General features: G+C 43.6%; 1 protein-coding gene across 1 annotated transcript; it reads right to left on the bottom strand.

The window, feature by feature from the left end:
• Positions 1-1819: 1819 nt before the first annotated feature.
• Positions 1820-11751, bottom strand: RSL1D1 (ribosomal L1 domain containing 1; the record flags this gene model as incomplete). Its single annotated transcript, XM_084248794.1, has 9 exons — positions 11619-11751; positions 10463-10602; positions 8605-8743; positions 7958-8106; positions 7766-7867; positions 6434-6527; positions 6226-6351; positions 3848-4126; positions 1820-2152 (listed from the first exon to the last, which is right to left on the bottom strand). The coding sequence occupies exons 1-9, from the start codon at positions 11715-11717 to the stop codon at positions 1820-1822; spliced, it is 1461 nt and encodes a 486-aa protein (XP_084104920.1). The 5' UTR covers positions 11718-11751.
• Positions 11752-22103: the final 10352 nt, after the last annotated feature.

Genomic DNA, 22103 nt, shown 5'->3' with positions numbered 1-22103 from the left:
CATCAGGGACTCTTGGTGTTGTGAATAACATTAAGTGTAGGCAGAAGAAATAGCAATTTAAAGCTAAGTAAGCAGTGCAGAACCTTCAAATATTTCATTAAAGGCATAAGACTTCTTTGCTCTTAACATCCTTTAATTTGATTGTAAAAGGGGGGCCTCCCTGGTGGCACAAGGGTTTAAGACACAACCTATGAAGCTATCCACAGCGACTGCAGCATGAGTTTGACCCCCGGCCAGGGAGCTGCACACACGGCACAGCAGACCTCTCCTGTCTTGCCCGCTGCTCCCCTCAGCAGTGTATTTCAGTCAATCCATCTGTTCTGTTCCCCACTCTGTCTCTGAATCCTCTCATCCCCCACACCTCTGGCCTGTACCCCAGCTCTTATATGCATAAATAAATCTTTAAAAAAAGTAAAAGGGGCTTTGAGACAATGACTTAGCATCATACAGCATGATCTTTAGTAAAAAGTTTACTAGCTTAAGATCATAGGTACTATCTTAAATATATTCAAGGTACTTAAAAAAATATTATAACTTTCATGCTCATAGCAGTTGTATAGACACTGAAATTCCAGTATTTCTTCAAAACACAAATGCTGCATTTGAGTTTATCCTGCCAGATCTGGGTTTTGTCCATGAAATCTCCAGGGGCTGGAGGCTGGACCCAGAAACCCTGTACTGTCTCCACCCACCCACCAGCCACACCCCTGCACCATTCAGCAGGGGCTTAGCGACAGGTCAGTCACATGGTGGCACTGCAAAATCTTTATTTGGCAAGATTAGGATTAGAAAACCCCATGTCCAGGCCCTGAGAGTTGTCAAGTAGAGAATGACTACATGGTTGTCTGTCTTCTGTAAAACAGGAGACCTAAAGCTTCCCTTTTAAGGGAAGTCGGACCACCTTCCTGCAGAACATAATTCCTGTGGAAAACAAATCAATTAAACCCTTACAACACCTCAAATATGTATTTATTTTTAAATGTCCACGGAGACACAATTATAAATTACCACATGAGAGACCTTCATAATTTAAAGTTAATGGTTTTATTTGTGCCACTAAAAAGCAAAGCCGTCTCAACTCTTCCCAGGTGAGCAGACCAAAGGGTCATTCCCCATGTTTCTGATGCACATGACCTCGGAAAGCAAGCCTCACCTCGGCCTTTCCTGCCCTTACTAGGAATGCAGTACCCAGTCTGAACCCAGTGATAGTCATTCTTGACAATCACCAAAGCGCCCTTAAGCCCACTCTGCTGCTGGTGCAGGGAGCCTGTGATGGCGCACTGGCAAGCTGTGGGGATGTCTGTACAACCCAGAGTAATGAACCCTGTGCAAATAAATGGTTAAGATTATTTTTGTAACCACATACGGTGACAGATGTTAACTACACTCACTGTGGTAACTGTCTTGCATTACATACAGTGAATCATTATGTTGTACACCTGAAATGACTGTCAATCATACCTCAATTTAAAAAAATCAGAAAAGATGAAGTCACATCATTGACATTCAAGTAAAGCCAATATGAAATGCCAAAGGTATACTCAATAGTAAATGTTCTATTTTAATAATAAAAGTACAACCACAGAGAAACACTGTGTATTTCCCCTCTATTATATTAAATACACAGAAGAGCAATTAAAAAATGGATTTACTTCAAACTACTGCTTCTCATACTCAGGAACACACACCAGAATGACTTGTTAGGTTTGAAAATAGGCTCAAGTCCAGGTCTCACGCAGAGGGGGCTGCAAGGGGGTCAAGACTTGGGTAATCCTAAAAGCTCCTCAGGTAGCTCTTACGCGGCTTCCTCCTGGCGGAGTCACTGATTTGAGGCCGACTGCGGCACTTTGGGCTTTTTGGTAGATTGTTTGGGGGTTTGGGCTTTTTTGGCAGATTTATTAGGAGTAGTGAAGAATTTGGCCTCTGGCTTTTTGGGAGTCTGTCTTGGGTCTTTTTTCCCCATTGGAAGATTTCTTTCTTTCCCTGCTTCTTCCTTAATTCTTGGCTTCTTCCCTGGGCCTTTACCCGGAGTTTTGGGCTCTTCAGCTTTTGGGGTGTCTGAAGCAGGGGCAGCCTTTCTCTTTTTCCCTCGAGGTGTGTTGGGACCAGGACTCTTCTTTTGAGATTTCTTTCCTGTGTCCTGTTTTTGCATCTAAGAAAAAGATAAAGTCAGTCCAGGGAGGAAAACTGAAACCAAGTGACAACATAACTCCCAGATTTAGTTTTTATTAGGTAACCCCCCAAAAGGTTCACCCCAGAATAAGCAAAGGAGGAAAGGCTTTTCCTTTTGCCTGGCAGACTCTCTGAAAGGCAGCTGAATTCCACGGGTGACTATGAAAAAGACCCTGGTAGCCTCCGTGGTCCAAAGGAAACCCACCTCTCCCCATGGTGAGGGCAGGGATCAGGAGGACAGCAGGGGGTTCCCAAACTGTGTGTGTAAAAACCAACTGGGGTGTATGTTAGAGTGTGCCCTATTCCTAATTTCATGAGTATTTCCTAATCACTATAAATTCTAAACATTATTTTGAGTAACTTTATACAAATCACTGCAAGGACACATCCCTTCCCCACTTTGGCTTCACCACGAATAACGAAGCTTTCACACGCTACATACCTGACCCTACTTCCGAGGCGGGCTCAAAGGTCACCAACATGTCCGCCACTTTTGACCCACATCAACGCCAGCTTCGCCTCCCACCCAAATGGCCAACACACTCCCTGTGTCTCACAGGGACACAGCTCATGATCAGTATGCTGATCTTTTGTTCATTTCAATCATTAAGAACCTTAATAACATTTGGGGGGGATACTAGGTAGATGGAAAATGTCACTGAAGATTTTAAGGGGAACTGTTAAGATAAAACAAAAAACAGGTAAAGTATAAAACCCAGGACTCCCAGTGCACCTGCACCCAGAGGGGCCTGAGTCCTCAATACAAGGTGAGGCAACCCTCTAGCCTCCTAGGAACCTACACCCCCCTCACTTTCAAGGTGGATGACAGGAATGACACAATGAAAGAGGGCCTCCCCAGTGGCGCAGCGGTTGAGCGCTGGGTTGCGAAGCTGCCCGCAGCCTCTGTGGCGCCAGTTCGATCCCCGGCTGCTCCCCGGCCACCGGAGGAGGGTCCCACATGGCGCGCAGACCTCTCCTGCCGCCCGCTGCTCCCCTCAGCAGTGTACTTCGGTCCTTCTGCCTGCTCTGCTCCCCGCTCTGGTGAATTCTCTCACCCTCCCGCGCTTCTGACTGTACCCAGTGCTCGCATAAATAAATAAGAACTAAAAACTTGGTTCCTTTAAATCACCTCCCTCAAAAGCCATGAAGCCAAATTTCTGTGAGGAACCACTAAGGGCTGGGTGTTGGGAAGGCTTCAGAGGCAGGATCCAGTAGCCAGCAGGGGCCCCAAGGGCCTGCTATGTTTTCTCAGACTGACTAGATGACAGATCCAGGACTCGCCTCAGAAACTGAACCATGGCCCAGTTGTCCACCCTGGCCCTTTCAAAAGGACAGGCCCTGTTTCCCAGCATGATGACTCTGGTCAAGTCTCCCTCCCCCATGTCCCAAGGCATATAAAAGGCTGTGTTTACTCGCTGTCACTTCAACACTTAAAGGGGGGGGGGGTATTGATGCTGTCTTCAGGGCTGGGGCTGACTGGAGCATTTTTCATCGATTATGTCAAAATCTTTATTACAAAAGGTTTCAATTCAATCAGATTTATGCAAACAATGCCGCCCCCTCCAGCCCCTGCCCTGCCCCCTTGCCCACCTCTGCTGTGCCTGCCAGACACAGTGGCCCCTGTATCAACCCGCTGTCAGAACTAAGTATCAGAACTAAGTATTAGTAAACATACCTGCCCATTTTCTTTAGCAGGTGGTTTTCCAATTGGGACCAGTAATGGAATCTCATCTTCTGATTCGTCTTGCACTTTAACTACAGCCTTTCCTTTACCCTTCTTTTTCTTGTCATGCTTTGGGGTCTCTGCCTTCTGGGGCTTAGGGCCCTTCGCCGGAGTACCATTGGTTTTAGGGGTCACCTCAGCTTTAGTAAGGGCCGATGGAGCGGCAGCAGCCTCTTTCATAAGCCGCTTTTTTTGCAGATATTCTTTTCGCCTTTGTTGTTTTCTCGCTTCCTACCAAAAAACCAAACATGAGTAGGGGCTACATGGCATCAACCTGGCACTTGCAGTTCTGGTCATCTGTATGCTCCCTGAAAGGGCCTTGATCTGTGAAGCCTCTGAGGAAACAAACCCTGCCACTAGCACTCTCATCTCAGCTCCATTTTTTTTTAAAAAGATGTATTTATTTATGCATACAAGAACTGGGGTGCAGGGGGTGAGACGCCAGAGACAGAGTGGGGAGCAGAACAGGCAAGTGGTCTGCTGCGTCATGTGGGTAGCTCGCTGGCCAGGGGATATTGAACTTGCACTGTAGAGGCTGTGGACACCTTCATAGTGCTGTGCTTAACCCCTTGTTCACCAGGGAGGCTCTCAACTCCATTTTGTCTGTGTCAAGGTTAAGGGCATTCTATGTGGCTAATTATCAATATTCAGAATCTGCCCATTTGGAGTAGTCATAGATTTTGTTCAAGTCGACCTCATTTACAGATAAATGAAGTATAGTCCTACACTGTCAAGTCTGTGACATGAATTACTGTTCAATAAAGCTATTATTAAAAACATAACAAAAAGGGTTGCAGCGGGTTGGATGCAGTGCTTTAAAGGTATCTGCAGTCTTTGGGCGCCAGTTTGATTGCTGGCCCACCAGGGAGATTCCCACATGGCACAGCAGACCTCTCTTGCCGTGCCCACTGCTCCCCTCAGCAGTGTCTTCGCCCCGTCTGCCTGTTCTGTTCCCCACTCTATCTCTGGTGAATCCTCTCACCCTCCTGCACCTCTGGCCTGTACCCCAGCTCTTGTGTAAAAATAAATAAATCTTGGGCCTCCCCGGTGGCGCAGCGGTTGAGCGCTGGGTTGCGAAGCTGCCCGCAGCCTCGGCAGCGCCGGTTCGATTCCCCAGCTGCTCCCAGGCCACTGGAGGAGGGTCCCACATGGCGTGCAGACCTCTCCTGCCACCCGCTGCTCCCCTCAGCAGTGTACTTCGGTCCTTCTGCCTGCTCTGCCTCCCGCTCTGGCTCTGGTGAATTCTCTCACCCTCCCGCGCCTCTGACCGTACCCAGTGCTTGTATAAATAAATAAATAAATCTTTAAAATAAATAAATAAATAAATAAATCTTTATATAAAAACAAAACCTAACACCTAACAAAAAGCCCCAATCGTTCACAGGTTGCAGGTAAAAGTTAAAGCCATGGCTGGTGCCACCACCAAGTCAGCTCTCACGATAGGCTCCGCTCAGCAGCAGCTGCTGTGCCCCCACAATGTGGTGACAGTAACCCAACTTTGTGTTGAGACTATTTGCTATTTTAACGGCCACGTGGGGAAGTGGGGAATAAGGATGAACAAGGAATTCAAATCCCTGTATTCCCACAGTGCTATCCGCATCGGCCACACTGGGATGCAGGCTCAGGACGTCATCAAAAACATCCTGGCTGTTGCCAAGGGGATTGCACAAAGAGGCCCCTAGTATATCCCCCAGGGTATAGGTGAACAGAAGCTATGGCGAGGGTTTGCTTTGAGTCACCCAGGGAACCTCAAAACTCCTTTCCGTGATCCTTGGCCGAGTGCCCTGAAGACAAAAATGTAAATCCTCCAAACAAAGAATTTTTCTTATCTCAAAATAATTCTACAATGAAATGACCATCCTGAGTCAAAGGCACCAAGGACAGAGGAACTAGCATGTGGAAACCCCCAGGTAAACAGCAAGCTTCTGTAACTGCAGGACCGATCACATGCACTGAAAGCAGAGAGAACAGGAAGGCGCTCCAAACCCAGCGAGGCATCTGTCAGCCCAAGGTAACCAACATTCTGCCTGTAAACAACAATACTTAATGAAAAGGTGCATCTCTACCCACTGCACAGGACCCTTCTAAGGTTAATCAGTCCTTTGAAAAAAATTAATGAAAATTAAAATCACTGGTATGCCCCCCCACCCCCAAAAGTTGACACGTGGCTTGGCTTCTGTGCAGGACCTGCACCAGTCCCTATCTTCACTAACCGAAGGAAATCTGAAGAGGAGTTTTGCTTTTACGACAGGAATGGGAGCCTAGTTCTCTCTTCTCAGGGCTAAGTTTACATCTTTAATTAAGCACACCCAGTATTTAAGTTTACTCACTTTTTTCTTTTGGCTCGGAGTGCGTACTCCTTTGGCTTCACCCTGAACGCTGACAAACGAAGAAAAGATGGGAAGAGAAACCGACCTTTCAGTTTTCACATACAAGAGTTTGACGCTCTCCCACTTCTGAAACAAAGAAGAATAACATGATCACGTGTGCTCTTTTTCTTTTAAATGAATTACCAATGACGCTGCTGCAAGACTGTACCTCCGGCAACTTCTGTGCAAGCCCCTTGGCGACAGCAAGGATGTTTTTGATGACGTGCTGAGCCTGCATCCCAGTGTGGCCGATGCGGATAGCGCTGCAGTCAAAACAATCAGATGAGAAGATTTATAAGAACACTTCATAGCAATGCACAAGCGGGTGTAGGGATGTAAAAAACACACATGCACAATCCCAAAGAGTTTCTAAAACATTAAAATCTTTGGGCCGTGAATGTACTTTATTAATTGTCTTTTGCCTTTTTTTTTTTTTTTAAAAGATTTATTTATTTATTCATACAAGCACTGGGTACAGTCAGAAGCATGGGAGGGTGAGAGAATTCACCATAGCCAGAGCGGGGTGCAGAACAGGCAGACTGATGAAATACACTGCTGAGGGGAGCAGCAGGCAAGACAGGAGAGGTCTGCCACGCCATGTGGGACTCTCGCCATGGCTGGGGATCGAACTGGCACCGAAGAGGCTGCGGGCAACTTCGCAGCCCAGCGCTCAACCGCTGCGCCACTGGGGAGGCCCTATTAATTGATTTTCTTACAAGGTTATTCTCAATAGATGTGAAAGGAGGATGATTATTTTTCGTGTTTCAGACTGCCCTTCTTCTGAACCGGGTCATATCATTAAGAGATAAGCCAGGAGGGTCAGCAAGCCAGGCAGGGGGCGTTTGACCTCTGTGTAATAAACAGGCCACTGCCAAGTCAGCTCTCAAGCTCCTCTGAGGGTAATTACTCCCAAGTGTGGTTCAGAAAGGAACTGCCCCCAAGAGGAGTGCTTGCCACTGTCTCTCAGCATTCCACTGTTCTGACCCAGCTGCCATCTAAAACAAACATTCATCTTCTGTCCAAGAGGAAGCATGGAAGTGCCCATTGCTCAGCCAGTGGATCCATTTGCCCTTGTCAGCCCCCTGCCTTCCTGCCATGGGAGCCAAAATGCAGGGTGACCGTTGGCTAGGCAGTCTCAAAATGAGACTAGTGGGGGCAGGTGGAGGGCTCTGACCGCTGCGTGCCCTTAGCCACCTGCCTACAAGCACACCCTTGGCTTCCCATATGGAAAAATGGCAAGTGGGGAGTGGGAGAGAGGGATATAGAGCAAAAGAGGAAAAACAGTGGGGGAAGAAGGTAGAGAGGGAACAGGGGTGGACTTCTGCACAGGACAGTATATAGACCATTCCCATCACTATACAAGTTCTACTAGACAGCTCCGATCTAGAAAACTGACGTCTAAAGAACAGAGCATGGTTTGAACAGAATGATCTAGCTTTGTTAACATGACCTTATAGAAAAGTTTCTAAAACCATTATTAAATATAAGATTAACCACCCACCTGCAAGAACCACTTTTAGAGATGTTTAGGACAGTTCCACCAATAGATTCATTGATCTCTTTGGATAAATTCTTGGCCAGCAGGTTTACAGGTACTGGAAATCTGCAACACCACACAGACGCTTATATAGCACAGTGTGAAACACCAATAAATGTCACACTACTTATAACTAGTCATTACAAAGTAACATACTTTTTCCTGTGATAGAAATGTCTCCCCAGGTGTGTAGGTAGAAGCCGCCTAATTCTCGCATCAGTGAGGAAGAAGTCAAAACTAGCCAAGAGGCGGCGCTTGGCTTCATAGGCTTTATACTCTGTTTTTAAGGTTCGAAAGGGAATGATCTAGAAGAGGAAGTAAAAACACAAACGTTAGAATCCAAACAAGATTAAAATACCCGAGCAACAACCTCTATTCAGATTTTGCAATGTCCTAGAGTTTAGCAATTACATGACTGCCTAGACCGTGCTCGGCACGAGGCTCAACGCTGGGGATACCGAGACAAGAGAGATGAGACCCAGCCGGAGAAACTACGCCAAGGACTACAAGACAGGGCGCGGAGTGCCCAGTTAAACCCAGAGGCGTGGAGCAACCTTTTGTAAAATCTTCAAGATCTAAAAGTTACTGATGTACATACTGAACTTTTAGGTCAACAGAGCTGAAGAGCTCATCCATAAGGAAGGTAGAGTGTGCCCTACTGAGCAAATGAGAAGTGAATTAAAAAAAGAAAATTTAAACTTAAGCAACTAGGAGAAATACCAGGGAACACAGGAATGTACTACTTATTACTTCAAGTGAGTCACATCTTTGAACTGTCTTGAAAATAGTAACCTGCTCTCTACCTGAGAAACGGTCTTAATTCCATGCTTGTTCAAAAGCTTCCTATAAAAACTTTCCGTTTTTTCAGGAGTTGAATCCGGTTCATCCTTGGTAAATAAGCAAACATCTGCTAAATCTGATCGAATACCATGAGGCAAAGACCTGCAAAACACAAGAGATGGAAACAAGGAAAAAAGCATTGAAGACAAAATGTATGATTATAATCCTCAGAACACACAATAAATTCACTGTCAGTTCAATGAACTTCACTCATGCTATTTAAACCAAGTACTCTGAGAACACTTAAAAATACATCTAATTTTCAATGGTGCAAAGAAGAGACTTAAGAGTCAAGCAAGTCACCACAAATATTGTTAGGCTAGTGTCACTATTTAGGATACAAAAGTTAATATTAAATCAAAGACCCCCAAATAGTGCACGCATAATTTTTATTTTGTAAGTTGTAATATATGTGTACACACTAGACTGTGCCATAACCATCTAGTTTCAACGCAATTGGAGTTTAGAACTTTTAAGTCATAGCAAACTCTGGACTCTATCAACCTGTTAAGAGATGAGACCAACAAATATACGGTGACTATTACGTAGAGTTTCAAAAAGGAAAAAAAGATTTAACACATTTGCTAGAGAAATGCCAAGTTCGAGGCTAAATGGAAAACAGTCCTCAGTTGAGCAGAGAGGGCAGTATAACTCCCCAAATGAGAAGGTAAGAGTGCAGAGCCAGAAAGTGCCAGATATCAACAAAAGGCAGGAAAATATCCCAGAAAACGGGAGGGAGGGGGAAACCTGCCCAAGCAGAGGTGTGGAAGCAAAATTGCATGCGGGATACACAGTCACCTCTGAAGTTATATGGCTGGGGCAGGTGTGCACAATCAGTTGTGAGAAAGGTCTTTCGAACCATTCTCACTCCCACCCCCCTTGGGCAACAGAAAAGAAACAAACTCCCCTACAAACAGCTCTCTTTTGAAGATTATGTGCTTTGACACTCAGGAACTGAGAGACTCCAGAGAGGCAAGATTGCTGGAAAGAAAAGCCAAGCTAACTGGAATCATTTTTTTAATATAACTAAGCCCCAAATATTCAAATATTACACAGGATCTACTTATATTAAAAAAATCACTTTTATTTTTCATCTGCCAAATCTGGTAACTATACGAGAGGGCATCTCAGACTTAAGGTTTCGGGCAATAAGGAAACATAACTGCCAATTTTTCATAAAGCATTCTTTCACTTTTTAATAATTTATAAAGCACAAGTCTTGAGGAATTTGGAACTAATTTGGCAAGGACAGCGATCAGATTCAATGAAAATACAAAGGCTGAGTGATTTATTCTACCTTTCTTCTCCAAAACAAGGTTTTTGGATGCAAAACTGCTTAGGTTAATTTTAAGCACTCCCAATGGCTTTTTAAAGCATGTATATTTGGGCCTCCCCGGTGGCGCAGCGGTTGAGCGCTGGGTTGAGCGCTGGGTTGCGAAGCTGCCCGCGGCCTCTTCGGCGCCGGTTTGATCCCCGGCTGCTTCCCGGCCACCGGAGGAGGGTCCCACATGGCGCGCAGACCTCTCCTGCCGCCCGCTGCTCCCCTCAGCAGTGTACCTCGGTCCTTCTGCCTGCTCTGCTCCCCACTCTGGCTCTGGTGAATTCTCTCACCCTCCCACGCTTCTGACTTTACCCAGTGCATGTATAAACAAAACAAACAAACAAACAAAGAAAGAAAACATGCCTCTATAAAAAAAAAAAAATTAAAGCATGTATATTTATTTCCATTCGAGATTTTACTGGCACATTCTTCCATCAGAACTAAGTTACACAGAATGACCCAGCAGAGAAAAACAGCAAAGGCAGAAGCTCAGAACTTACAATCTGACCCTCAGTTCTTTACTTGGAATTTTCCATAAGACCACCATTAAAAAGAAATTTTCATTCTCATTCAGAAGCAATCCATCAGCATTCTTCCTGGACTTGGTGTGTGTCAACAGAACTTCCACCGCCTTTTTAATCTGCAGGGTAGAGATACACAAATCAGTCCAACCTCAACCTAATTTCGCATTTGCTCCTCCCAACACCTTCTTTCCGTTTAATTTCTTTCTTTTTTTTTTTGCTATTTTTTGCCACTTTTATTTATTTTTTTAAAATAAATTTTATTTTTATATTCCCCATACAATTGCAACCCCCTTATTTTGACCCCAGTCCCTCCCCTCCCGGCCCCCCACTCCCCATTGAGTGTCTCTGGTTCATAGTTGTTTGTTGATTTTGATTTTTACTTTATTATAGTTATTCTTTTTCCTGGACCCTTATTTAAGTTTTCTAGATTCCTGCTATGAGTGAGACCATCCGGTATTTTTCTTTTTCTTTCTGGCTTATTTCGCTGAGCAGGATCCCTTCCAGCTCCATCCATGTTGCTGCAAATTGCATGGGTTTATCTTTTTTGAATGCTGAGTAATATTCCATGCCGTTTAATTTCTTAACGGGCAACCTCCACCACCCTATCAGAACCCTGCAATTCGCAATTCGGGTCATCAGAAGCTGTTTTCTGGAACCCTCTTCGTCCACTGAAAAGCGTCTCTACATAAAACACTGGTCTCGATGGCAACGTGCTGGCCTCGCGCGCAACCACCACAGCGGAAACCCCAGGAAAAGCGCAATCCACGAGGCGAGTAACCGGCGTTTACGGCGCCCGGACCGAGAGGGGGGCGTCCCGCACCACCCCGGCCCCCCGGAGGGCCGCAGCGCCCACGCGGGGATCACAGGAGCCTGCAAATAAGGCGACTTCGCCAGCACCCAAAGGCACCCCAAGTTACGGTTGCAGCCCGCTGCAAGCGTCAGGCCGCAGGCCTGCGGGAAGCGGGCGCCTACGGCCGGCGGCAGCAGCCGGCGGCCTGCGCTCCCCCGCAGGGGACCCCCCCAAAGCCCGGGGCGCCCCCTGAGGCGCGGGGCCCACGCCCGGGCCGGGCCGCGCACCCCGCGCCTCCCCGGGCCGCGGCCCCCCGCTTCCCAAGCCGCAGGGGCCACCCACCTGCTCTTCGTCCAGCTGCTCCAGCGCCGTCGGGGCCTCTGGAGTCGACGCTGCGGCTGCGGTTGAGGCGGCGGGAGCGGTCGAGGCCGCGGCCTCCATGTCGCCCTCACCTCGTGCACACGCGCGTGCAGAGCCCCGCAGCTGGAGGCCTGTGCGCACGCGCAGCCGCGGCCGGAAGTCGGGCGGCGGCGCTACGTCACTTCCTGGCGGACGGGGCGGGGCGCGGCGCCCTGGCGCTTTGGCGCGCGCGGACGAACTGCTCGGGCGGCGGGTGCCGGAGCCCGGTCCCTGAGGCGACGCTTCTCCCGCGGGCTCCCCGCTTCCGTGAGACGCGACCCCTCTCCCGCGCTCGCCCTCGGGAGAAATGGAGCTGGCGCCTGGAGGCGGGAGAGGAGGCCCGGCCGCGCTCCCTGGGGCCGGCCGCCCGGGGAGAGCGAGAGCCCCGGGCCTCCGCCACCTGCCGGGACCCCCAGCGGCCCAGCGCGGCGCCGAACCCCAGCGTGGAGGCAGCTCCACCGCCTCGGACGGATTCCGTGAAATTCTAACGCCGGGAAACAGCCGGCGCCGGCTCCGCGGCGTGGGGCCCCGAACCCCGAGCCGAACCCCGAGCTGGAGCCGGTCCCGCCTGGGCTTCGCGTCTCAGGCAGGTAAGGGGGGGAGGGGCCGCCTCCCACATCCCGGGAGCTGACGTCGGTTAGCCTGCCCCTCCCAGAACTTTCCAGACGGGTTCCAGTTACACTGATGAGAAAAAATATTATTGAGCAAATGAATATAATAAAGAGTCCAGCAGAACTTCCAGCCCAGGTGCAATGAACATCCAGTGCAGGCGTAATCAACAAGTTTGCTGACTTACGGCTCCTTCCCTTTCAAGATTCCTGGCCAGGGCCTCAGCGCTCTTATCTACAAGGCCGGGCAGCCAACCAGCTGGTCTCTTTCTCCAAGGCCAGCCCGGGATGCCTGCATCTTTCCCCCCTTGCCTTGCCCCCTTGTCTGGGGACTTTGCTGCAAATGGTTTTGTCTGCTGAAAAGCGATGCTATCCATGTAACAGATATGGACACAGTTGTGTATAAAAGGAACCCCTGGTCTTTAAACCGGTGCTCAGACCTTGTGGGATTACCCAGGTCTGGGACCTCAAGCATGAGTAATAAAGCTCCTCCTGACCTCACCATTCCTGAGGTACCGCTTGTTCTCCCTCTGCCTGGGTAAAGGGCTAGAACTTGTTTCTACAACAACACGTTTTTCTCTTTTCACAGGTTTGGGTTTCCAGTTCGTCGTTTTCTTTCTTTGAACACATCTAGTAGTTTGGCGTGCCGCTTCTTGCCTCTTCTCTCAGTGACTCCGAGGTTGCTCCAGTGCTGCCTCCTTTCCACGATGGCCTTCCACCCTGGGGACCGAAGGCCGGAAATTTAGGAGCTTTTTGATGGACGTTCCAGGGGCTTCTAGCCTTTTTTTGTGAGTAGTTATAAAGGTTTTTGAAAAATGGGAAAATGGGAGTAGGCAGCCTTTTCTGTCCGTTGTTTTCGGAGGTGCCCCCTTCCTTGTCGCCAGAGCCGGGCAGCAGAGCCTGGCTCTGCTGAGCTCCAATGACTGTCCTTCATCAGTCTGGAGGAAAGCATTATCTTAAGTCTTTGGCTCCTGCTTCCACTTGTCCATTCTAGAATCTACTGTTAAGGTGGAATTCCTTCTAGAGCAATGTTATAAATTATAGCTTTGGGCTTCTGGTGTCACTGTTTTCTAGCTGTTTTCTAGTATTCTGAAAAGAGGTTTGGCACTGTCAGAGCTCTGACTCCTGAATTCAGGGCCAAGGAGACAACATGACTTGAGGAGAGACAGCAGCAGGTGTTTGGAAGCAGTCTCTGGACTACGGATGGGAGGGGAGAAACAGGGCTGAGGCTAGGACGATGGATTAAGGAATTTGTTCTCTATCAAGCTGAGGATTTGTATTTTGGAGAAATCATACAGATACGTTTTTCAGCTGGTGGTGGGAAGAGGAGGTAGTGGCGAATTGTGCTTTAGAAAAGTTAATCTGAACATTTTAAAGCTGAGTCACACACAAATTGTGACACTAGTGATGGAACTTCATTTCCTTCCCCGAGCACAGTCTGGACGTAGCGACTTGCTTCCATGGAATAGAATACAGCAGAAGTGACAGGCCAGCACATCTAAGGGTGGGTTCTAAAAAGACCAGTAGTTTCCATCTCAAGTACTCCCTTCCTCCCTCTTACTGAGGCGGTCTGCCAGCCACCTTTGGACGAGCTTGACAGGGGAGCCTTCCTCAGCGGAACCCTGAGATGCCTGTGGACCCACGAGACCTGAGCAAGAATCATCAGGCTGCACTGTGCCCAGATTCCTGCCCCACAAAAACTGTGAGATAATTTTTTTTTTATCTTTAACCACTAAATTTGCGATAATTTGTTTTCCAATGATAGATAATAGGAAATTGTAGACCTTCCATCTTTAAATCCATCAACTGTGTTCACTTAGAATTCCTATAAGAATCTGATACCTAACAAGTCCCACCATAAACTCATATTCCCTTTAAACACACTTCTTCTATGCTTTGTCATTGGCATCTGCCAACTGCCTAGTTGCACAAGCCAGAACTTGGGAACCATCCTTAACTCTTTTTCCTCATCTCCTAAATGTGTTCAGTAGTAAAGCCTTCTTTGGGTACACACAGGCTTGCCTGGCATATGGTGATCACATACTGAATCAGCACATCCCTGTCTGCCTCCTTGAGATTCTACTCTGCTTTCCTCTTTCGGTAGCTGTCTTTCTACTTCGTACGTGCACTTGTTAAGAGAGAGTGTCATACTGCTGCTGCTCCCCTATTTTCCCCCCTTTCCTTCTTCTCTACCTTTTGGTCTTTTCTATAGGTCTCGTAGAGTGATTTCAGTTCCTGCCGGTTCCTTACAGTCTGGTTCCAGTCACTATTTCTGTTCCCCTGAAGTCAGTAGTGACATACTTTTAACAAAGTCTAGTAACTTTTCAAAAAATCCTCATTCTGGGCCTCCCCGGTGGCGCAGCGGTTGAGCGCTGGGCTGCGAAGCTGCCTACAGCCTCTGCAGCGCCACTTTGATCCCCGGCCACTGACGAGGGTCCCACATGGCGCGCAGACCTCTCCTGCCGCCCGCTGCTCCCCTCAGCAGTGTACTTCGGTCCTTCTGCCTGTTCTGCTCCCTGCTCTGGCTCTGGTGAATTCTCTCACCTTCCCGTGCTTCTGACTGTAACCAGTGCTTGTATAAATAAATAAATAAAATTAAAAAAAAAATCCTCATTCAGCTTTGCCTGTTGAGTTTGAAACCATTCTCATGATTCAGTGAAATTTCTGAAGGCATTTATCCTAAGTTTCTGTGCCTACTATTAAAGCCAGATTAGCAATTCTGAGCACCTGCTTTAAATCTGGGCTCTGCCTTTGCAGAGATGTACTCCCTTTATTCTAGTGTTAAACTTTTGGATTTACGTTAGAAAACATCTTTTCTCTGCCAATTAAGCTTTTAGAACAAATCCTTATTCTCTCCAGTAGTGTGAGTAAATATTTTATGCATGAATTAAATAACTTAATATTTTAAAGCTATCAATTCTTTTTAGAACTTTTAAAATCAAGATACTTTGGGTATGCATATTGTTAGATTACATTATATGTACCTATTTGTTTTTTATTCACTAAAAGTAATTAATTTTTAAAATGAAACACAGTAATTGACAGCCAAAATAAAGGAGAGTGAGTTAAACAAAACATAAATGTAATATAAGTATCCTGAAATATGTGAATTATGTTTTGGAAATTAATATGCAATATAACATTTTGGGAATGAATCAGGGTGGACATATTAATAGAAAATTGTTCATTTTTGTGATATAATGGTATATTTTCTAAAGAAATAAATATGGTGAGATTGCTTTTGTTTTAAGTAATTTGTATAGTAATTGTATAGTTATTTGTCCAGTCCTTTCAGAGGATTATAGTTTTTCAATTAAGTGAAACAACAGCTGAAACTCAATATAATCACAATAAAGTATGTGATTACCCTCTGGCTAAACTATTACCAATAGATTTTTATTTCTAGTAGTCTGACTCTTAAACCAGAGTTTGCTTGCCTTAAACATGCACATTGGGCTCCTATAAATCAAAATTTTTTGGCTTATTCATGATGTATTTGGGCATGATTATTTTGTTAAAGTACAATTTTTGATATGAACCGTGAGTGATGGGAAAATGTGAAACACTAAATGTGACCTAATGCACATGGAGAAGATAAATATTTTGTCTAGTTTTGAACAGAAGGGCTGTATATCAATTACTTGGATGACAAGATAATACTCATCAGCTACAGGTTTTTTTCTTATTTTAGGTCCTCATTCCTAACAAAAGACAGGAAAATTTCATGCAAGTAATTTGGACGTACACAGCCATCAGAAAGAATTTAAGGATATATTCTGATAACAGAAATTTCACTTTAAGACTAACACGTTGAATTTAAGAGGGCAGATAAAAATGACAAAAAGATGTCATGGCAGTGTTTCCACATTCTTCTTATAGAGTGGCCATAAAGGCTTTAACCTTGTTGCTAAAGAGGCTAAAGAAACATGTTTTCTTGAATCTCTTGTATTTTTTTTTTTTTAAAGATTTATTTATTTATGCATACAAGAGCTGGGGTACAGGCTAGAGGTGCAGAGGGTGAGAGGATTCACCAGAGACAGAATGGGAAATAGAACAGGCAGATTAACTGAAGTACACTGAGGGGAGCAGTGGGCGAGGCAGGAGAGGTCTGCTGTGCCATGTGGGTTGCTCCCTGGCCAGCTGGGAATCGAACTTGTGCATCAGAGACTGTGGATAGCTTCATAGGTTGCGTCTTAACCCCTTGTGCCACCAGGGAGGCCCAGTCTTGAATCTCTTATTTCACAGGACCAGAGACTAGTTTTTCTTTAAGATCGTAATTTTAAATTAGGATAACTTTAAAATTCATCTGTTATTTTATTAGCATTTATTTTAGGTTGGGAGATGTAGTACATAGTTACTGCAAATCTATAGTATCCAAAGTATTGATGTTATTTTTTATTTAAGATACATAAAGACCTTGTCTCTGATTCCATGAGCCATGAGGTATAAGATTTTCTGTGGTAATTCTTCTGTCCACTGCAGTATAGTGCCTATGTGGTTTGATGCCCAAACACATTAGGTTGTTTTTTCAACAGACAGAATGTTTGAAGAGCAGGGAAATGTGTAGAAATGTGTTGATTGAAGAGTAGAAAAGTGTGGTTTATTACCAGAAAATGTCATCAGCCATTTATTTAGAACTTTATAGAGTGAACCTGTTTTGATAGCAAGCTTTCCTCACAAATTATAAGCTAAGACTCATTTAATGTCAAATACCTAGAGACTGATTATCTTGATTTAAGAAAGACTGATTATCTTGAGTTAGAATGAATTCCAACTCATGGAGTAAGAGACAGGTATGCAGGAATGTTTTGCTGCCATTTATTTCATTGACCACTGTGTGTACTACCTGTTTGTCAATTTCTTCTTATTCTCACACAGAAAAGAAAGGCAACTACTATTTGGTCTCTTGATCATTATTAGAAATACTAAATAGAGATGCTTAGTGCTGATAGAATCATTGCTTTTCCACAGCTGTTCCACACACAGAATAAAACCACATACTGTGATAGCTATTTATTATTAAGCTTCTCTAACTTACTGTAGGGGTTGCTGATGTGTTATACATGGTACAAAGGCCTTGCATAATATAACCTCATAACACATTTATAAAATCCCTTATACCACAGATGTTATTGATTCCACCCAATCCACCAGATCTGCTATTAGGTGGTCCTAAAACTTGATATAAAAACAGGACTGTACAACACTGAATAGGGTTATAAATAAACAGACCAATCCTTCAAAAGGGAAGATGACAATTTTTATTGTTATTACAAAAGCAAATTTTTTAACTTCAGTCATTTGAATAATTGCAAGAGCAGACTAAGGGCTTAATCCTCACACAGGCACCAAGTCAGGCACAGTAGGTAGCTACAAATCATAAGAAAAAGGCTTCTTTACCTTGGGTTCCCATAATTCCTATTGAGAGCATTCTGCCATGCTTTGGAATTAAGTTTTAAAAAAACAAATCAAACCTAGTCAATTCCCTTTGTTTTTTTTTTTTTTAAAAATGAGAGCTAGGTATTAACCTGCTGTTTAGCAAAAACTAGTCACTAGATCCTGGCTTGAGAGATCCACATTTCCTTTAGAACCAACAGAAGAAACTAACTGGTATCAATTTCTGAGAGCTCAATGTGAGTCCTTGAAATGCAGACCTTCCAGGCTCAGACCTGTTTCACCTAATGCATGTGGATGATCACCTGAGCACAGGAGCTCTGGCTCCAGCACAAACTCTTCCCGGGCAGCAGGAAAGGAGGTAGCAGGGACTTGGGCTGACATCTGAAGCACTACACTAATGTGCCTGGCAGAGGAGAACCTCAGGAAGCACAAATGTCATTCTATCTTTGCTGTCCACAAACCTGAGGTTTCCACATTAAGTTCTGAAGGGCACAGTTGGCATGTATGACAAGGCAGAAGAGACAATTATTATCCTAAGGTTGCCTAAGAAATTCTGATTTTCTGCCTGATCAGACATGGTGCCTATCTGCTTTTCCCTTATATTGGAGAACATAAAGGCTCTAATCTCCATTCCCACATCTCCAGGCCCTTACAACATTCTTTAGTAAACAATTTGGCTAGCATATGACTGTTTCAAGGAAGCTTAGGATTAGAGGTATGTGAAGTGTATTTATTGAAGGGAAGACGCAGTATGTGCTAGGGTATTGAAAATCAAGATTATTCTAGAGCCAAAACCATCACAAGCTGAACCAAATCCACCCAGTCTTAATTCTGGAAGTAAATTGGTTCAAATGGAGTCCACTGAGCTACTACAGGAAAATAAATACTTCTATTCCACTTATTATGAAATCTAATATAACCAGCTAACTGCTGAATTTAAACTTAATGTCTTTTCAAGTTGTACATAAGTAATTACATTTAGTAAGTTGTTGCCATGGCAAGATCTCTTAAGAAACAAGATCATGAATGTATTAGATGGCATCTGCTAGAGTCACTGAAAAAATTAGCTGGAAGACATAAAAGCCATAATATTTAGAGACAGAAAATTGTCCCCAAATCCTGTTGATTGCTATCTACCTTACATATGTCTGTGAGAGGATTAATGGCACACTTTATTCTGATAAGGTAGGCCAACACTGAATATGACATTTAATCATTCTACAGTCAAAGCTAAAGAGCTGTGATTTTCACAAAGGGCTTCAAGGTTGAAGGTAGCCAGATGTTAAGAGCTATTATAAAAACTTGATCTGTTCCTTGACTACCTTAGTTCTCTACCCAAAGCAATGAAGCTATCATCCATGAAGCAGCAGTCCATGAGGAAGTCCATGCCAATGAGGGAAGGCTCTAGAATGCTGTCATGTGGAATAGTCATCAAAAGACATGGAAGAATTAGTCATAACTAGTATTCCTGAAGATTGCCAGGGAGTCTGGTTGATTTTTTTCAAGTTCATCATGGGAGCAGTTTTGCCCATCAGTTCACCTTTTTCTTGGGTTGCAAAACTGCACCTTGTTCAAAGACCCAAAATATCTGCAACTTCAGCTGAGAGGATGCCAGTAATTGTTCAGTTAATTACATTCAAAGTCCATCCCACATTGTAAAAGCAGTTCTTATAGTTTATGTGAACAGATAATTATGAATTTCGTTACAGTGAACATATATAAAGCTTTTCCATTAAATTACTACATATTTTGAGACTTTCAATTCAAAACAGAGACATATACATAGGCTTACTTCATCAAGAACTCTTCACTACATGTCACTTCATGCCATGGCAGTACAGCTTACACCCAACTCTTTTGGTTTGATTTTACATAGATTTTCACTGGATAAGTTTGTTTTGCAATTTTAAAACCAGGAAATAGCCCCTCATGCACGCTAAAACATAAAGGTTTAAATTGGCAAATATGCCACTACCTTTAAATTCAGTTAATTAAAAAAACTAACAGTATGAAAATTATATAAAGAATATTAATTTGAAAGATGCAAAGAAAATTCTGATCTTAATATCTGTGCTAAGCTAAAAGTACTGGGGGAAAATGTTTTTGATATATAATATCCTAAATATGAAGCCAATTACCATATTTTTGCATTGTCCACCATATAAATACACTTGCCCTTGAAGACAACAAAAATGACAGCATAGCAATTCACTGCTTTTTAAAGGGCTAACGTCTCTACATACTGCCAATTCAGGTCAGGTATATTATTTCCTCGTTCACATCACTGGCCAGTACATCTAACTCTTGACTTTAAAATGCATCCACTTTGAGAGAGAATACATACCAAAGAACCTAAAAGCCCAGAACATAGTGTTGGTTAATTTAACAATGAGACTTCTTTTAAAATAATCTATTTCCACAGATGTGCAAGAAGCCAAGGAACTTTAATTTTACAATTACATTTGTGTTACCTTTTCCCCCCAATCAAGTATGCCCTTCACAATTGATACCCATGTCATTTTACTTAAGTCTTGGCAACGTGCACATAATATTCTCAAAGTGTAATGTTTTAATAGCAAACATAGCTGATTTTTAAAATATGTTCAATCTGAATATGGAAATCTTTGGAAATAATTTCAAGACTTGAGCTTTTAAAGATTCATTAAAGTCCAAGCAATTGCTAGTATTTTTGTTATTAACTTAGAAGCACAAAAAGTTATTAAGTACTGATTAGAGCTCCTCTATTTCCCAGAAAAATAAAAGCCGAGATTTACAGACATAATAAAATTTATTTAAGTTGCATGCAATTTAATAGTCATGAGTATAGTCATAGGAAGGTACAGGACAGTAACTTTGCTCTGTCCCTAAGATGTGGCCGCATTTTTGAAACAAATGGGGATTCTATAGTAAGAAAATAGGACTATGTTTTTTGTTTTGTGACTGGAAACAGTCTGACTAGGCTTTTCTTTTCTGAGGAAGATTATAGAGAAAGGAAGTATCATTATACATTTACAAAATTTCTTACTTAGAGATGAACCACAATCTAAAAGAACCCCACCCAGTCTTGGATATAAATGGCAATACTCAACAAGGGAGCATTCTGTTATAAACCCAGAAATTGTCTTTCAGCTCCCATTTATTCTCATCTCATTAAAATTTCAGTCATGCTATTGTAGCAGAAAGTCAGCTGTCAATCTAAAAACCACCACAATGCTTTGTGGTTCATCCAAATCATAGTTTAGCAAATTTCAACTTTACACTTAAGAAAACAGTCAATTTCAAATAATTAAAACATATACTGTGCTTGATTCTACTTATCACTGTTAAACTTTAGTCTGTGCAGATTCTGATGTTTCTAAATATGTGTTCATTTAGTTGCTGGGTGAGCTTTAGCTTAACCAGCAATGGTCATCCAACCTTTAAAATTACTGATACAAATAGTAAACTGTGAGTAATTTGTAGAACTGGCACTTGCAATTGATATGCTTTTCATACTAGATACATGCAGCTCTTATAAATACTAAAGGAGGCATTTTTGCCAGGTCTCAACATGCTTTCTTTGTTGTAAATTTCACTAATTTAACAAGTTAATGGAATTTTTTGTAGGGGTACAATTTTATTATAAGACATTTTGCTGTTCTTTTATTTCAAAATAACTATTTTAAGAATCGTGTTAAAATATAAATTGGCATAAAATAACTGATAGACCTAATAAAGCAGTGTCACAGCTGCATCAAGGTATTTAATTGTATGTATGCATTAACCATCAAAAGAATGGATCAAAACTACTTTCCTTCAATACAAACTTTAACATTGTTTGTAAATGCCTCATTTAAAGTAGTGGATAGGGAAAGAGTTTAGAAAAATCCAAGTAATAAAATGTATTCAATTACTTGGTAAAGTTAAAAAGCTAATGCAACAATGTTACATCCAGATAAAAAACATTATTCAAAAGCAATTCAAATACCGAAAAGGGTTTCAAATTGAATATTTTATTAACATGGTAGTTGTCTTTGAAACATGTGCACACACAACACACTCGCACACTCAGAATGATCTGCCTGGGGGAGTGGAGGAGTCTAAGTATGCCTAAGGGGGAAATGAAAAATAAAATTTCTGTAGGTTTTCATTATTGTAGGCAATTATGTCCACATCACTTATAAAGCTATTGCCAAATCTGTCCAAGGAAGCGGGGTGTGAGGGTGGAGGGCAGAAAAAAAAATCTTGGGAAAAATTCAACAGTGGCATAGCAGAGCTCTCAATATGAGAAAGCTGACATAATGTGGACTTTTTGCAGTGAATTTTTCTTTGCAAAATATGGGGAGAGGTTTTGTCAATGGGCAGAAAATAAGAGAAGGCGGTGTGAAGTAGGCTTTTGCAGTCAATTTTCCTCACAGTATTGTGCAGGGTCATCAAGAAAATC

The sequence above is a fragment of the Talpa europaea genome (genome assembly GCF_964194135.1).
Source record: "Talpa europaea genome assembly, chromosome: 12".
Classification (NCBI taxonomy): Eukaryota; Metazoa; Chordata; class Mammalia; order Eulipotyphla; family Talpidae; genus Talpa; species Talpa europaea.
This window is presented reverse-complemented; position numbering and strand designations above follow the sequence as displayed.